Source organism: Brassica oleracea, chromosome C9, assembly GCF_000695525.1.
Source record: "Brassica oleracea var. oleracea cultivar TO1000 chromosome C9, BOL, whole genome shotgun sequence".
NCBI lineage: Eukaryota > Viridiplantae > Streptophyta > Magnoliopsida > Brassicales > Brassicaceae > Brassica > Brassica oleracea.
In genome coordinates this window covers 25594291-25597693 of record NC_027756.1, presented here as the reverse complement: position 1 = coordinate 25597693, position 3403 = coordinate 25594291, and the positions used below count along the sequence as shown (strand labels likewise).

The 3403-nt window shown below is 34.7% G+C and overlaps 1 protein-coding gene across 1 annotated transcript; it reads right to left on the bottom strand.

Moving 5' to 3' along the window:
* Positions 1-391: 391 nt before the first annotated feature.
* LOC106316569 (heavy metal-associated isoprenylated plant protein 26) lies at positions 392-2610 on the bottom strand. Its single transcript, XM_013754459.1, is given in 4 exon segments — positions 392-903; positions 1224-1522; positions 2332-2434; positions 2436-2610. Coding segments are annotated over 3 exon segments (453 nt in total). The 5' UTR covers positions 2490-2610; the 3' UTR covers positions 392-903; positions 1224-1226.
* Positions 2611-3403: the final 793 nt, after the last annotated feature.

The window sequence follows — 3403 nt, the reverse complement described above, 5'->3', positions numbered from 1 at the left end:
TTAGTTTATTTTTAATTATAATTATTTTAGTTTATCGAAGGACTTATAATAGGACAAAAATAGTGTTAATAGTTAAGTTAATAATATGATCTAAGTATTGGGTACCTATGATTGCTGCTGTATACGTAGCATTTACGAATTCGCTATCAAACATCTAATATATCATATTTTCCGCGCTAACTATGTACATATTTCTTGTAGTGTTGCATCCCTTTGGCCCGTTTCGTCATTGACCCGCGGTCATAATAATCACTTATGCTCCGACTCGGCATGATTCAATCTTACGAAGTCTTTACCATTCTCGGTGTCTTAACATCACATCTTACATCATTAATCATTAACTCATTTTTTTTCTTATCATTAGCTCATATAAACATCATTAAGTCATAATTATCTGATCATGAGTTCATCTCGACACACAACCGGTTTCTTTTAAAGAACTTGATCACATCTAGGCGTCTTTTCATCACATTATAACAATCAGAATAGATCTAGCACACATCACATCATTCACATCTATACCTACACGATATTAACAGAGGACTAGCGCTCTGATGGCTTACACGACATGAGACAAATTCACAACTGACACCTTTGCCTTTCTTGTCAATACTGATCCAGATCTAGAGGAAGATAAAGAAGAACACATTCACACAACAACAGATATGCAGTCTTACACTCAACAAAAGATAGGAAATGGATTAGAGATCAGATTTGATACATCCAGTGATAAATCGTTGAGAGAATGAAGGTGGAGAAGTAGATTGGAAGATGACGAAGGAGGAAGCAAACCGAAGACGGTGGCAGAAGATATTCGTTCCCGGTGGTGGTCGTTGGAGGTGGGCGCCGACAGCTAGGGTTCGATTCTCCCGGGATTTTTCCAGGGTTTCCCTATATTTCTCTCTGATTAAAAAAAGAAAAATGAGTCACCTTTTTATAAGAAATTAAGGAGAACTCTAGCGTCTTTACCTTAATGCGCCATATCCTAAAATGTTTCTCTTAATAAAAATGGGAAATTTTATGTGTTATATTTCCGGATGTTACAGAAACACCTTAACAGTACTCTGTTAAACTTCACACTCAAATTCCTTTTCACGTTATATTTAACTGAAACCCTGACTTCACACAACGCTTTTTATTTAGGTCACTATTTCTACACTGAATAATATTGTGTACAAATATATATTATTATATAAATATAATTAAACTCATTAAAAGCACACCATCTACATGATAGAGCAAGAGTTAGGATTTTCGTCGCTAAATATTATGCTGTAAGAGTCATCGATGGTGGTCTCATTAACGGAGGCTGTGTCCAGGACTTTCCGAACCATGTTCGGTGGTGCCTTCTTGTCATATGCTTGAGATATGTATGGATTCGCCACCATTGTGTACGGAACATATGGCCATAGCTCCACTTTCTTCCTTGTCGACTTGGCCGCCTCCAAAACCTTCTTCGGCTCAATGTATCCCATCACCGTCACCTTTTGCTGTTTCGCATCCACGACCACCGATTTCACCCCTATAAATAATGTCCAAGCCAAAATAACGAGTTATATCATTAATTCATTATCAAAAACAACAAAGATGTAGTAGATGAGTTCTACAAGAAATGCATAGCTGAAGAATTTCCTCCTAACCGAAGCTGCTGAAGCCAATAATTTTTCTGTCAACAACAATAATATTTGTAGCAACTGATAACAGAAAAAGAAAATTCGGACAGATGCATAAATATTATATTATATATACTTTTAGAATTTATAAATTTCACATATTATGATTGAACAAATCAATTTTCATTTTTGTATAGATCTAAACTTAATTAGAGTCAGTATTAGCTATAAGATAAAGCTCATGACGTGTTTTATATGCCAAAATATATACATTAGTTGAAAAGGATCAAAATTCTAGTATAACAACCTATCCGTTCCAAGGGCACAAAACAAGACACCAAACTTTCTAGCCAAGACCGTGCGAGCTTTACGTATGAATTTAGTTTCTATTGATTGTTCTTTTCTGGTCTGTATTTTGATGCAACCTCTAGTCTGAGTGATAAGAGCAGCAGTTTGTTGTTAAAAGAAAAAATCTATCATTTTTTCTTCATACTATAGGCAGATAATTATATTTTAAGATTAGGCCGCGCTTGCTCAGAGTAATACCGAAATCTATAGAAAACCAAGATGATTTTAATTTAACATCAAACATTAGTAGATGGAACCCGATATATGACTTCCGACATGACAAATTACTAGCCACTGAATAATAATGATTTAATAAATTGACAGGGGAGGTGCTAGAGCGGCTACGCTTGGATGTAAGTACTTGCTATACCTTTGACGCCAAATAGGATTTGTTTGATTTTACGTTCACAGCCTTCGCAGTCGATACAAGCAACTCGGAGAGCTACTGTTTGCATTGGTTTCTTCTTTTTTTTTCCTCCTCATCTTCAACAATTCTGATATGTATTCCATCGTTCTTTCCACTCCCATTTTCTCTTAAAACAGTTTTTTTGAAGAAATAATAGAGGTGGCTAGAATTATAGTTGGGAAGTAGTGAATGGAAGAATAGAAGCTCTCTCTCTCTCTCTCTTTCTCTCTTTCTCTCTCTCTCTCTCTCTCTCTCTCTCTGTACAATATAATATGGATACGAAAACGGGACATTACTTAATTATTTATGTGCAGAGTTACGAAAAATATGGACTACATTATTACCTCTGAAGGGGGAAAACAAGTCTAATAATTGATTTTGGGGTCTCTTAGAAAGTGCAAGATACTTCCATCGATGTGAAATGAAACTTTTGGCATTTAATCCATTAAAGCCATGGATTGGGTGGTACGCGTTCTTTTTCTCTTTGTTTGTTCATTTCTGTACGATTAAAACACGCATAGATGAGTTATGATTGAGTTTAATCGACATTAAATTCCAAATTACAGAAATAATCTGAGATAACAATTTCAAAAGAAAATATTAAGTAACTAATTGGTGGCTATATGAATTTAGAAAAAAAAAAAATTTAATTATTTTTAATTTGAACCAAAATTATAATTTTTTGTTCATAGTTAACTTGAAAAGATTGAACTTTCTATACAAAATTTGTGCTAATCCACAAGACTACCTCATGTGATATTTGATACGATTACTTTTTAAAAAGAATTATTTTTGAAGGCAAGTCTACTCCAAAACAAGCAATAATGGGGCCTAGAAAATGTGGTGGTAGAATGTTTCAATGGTTTTCCAACGTCTAGGTTAAAAAACACATAAGAGAAAGGCCATATGAGGGCGTTTAGGTAACGGGGAGATAGAATAAAAACAGAGAAGGAAAGAGTATTTTGGTCGCACTGCTGGAACAAAAAGAAAGTGGATTTTATGGTTCAATAGTTGATGGGTTGGAGGAAGCATCTCA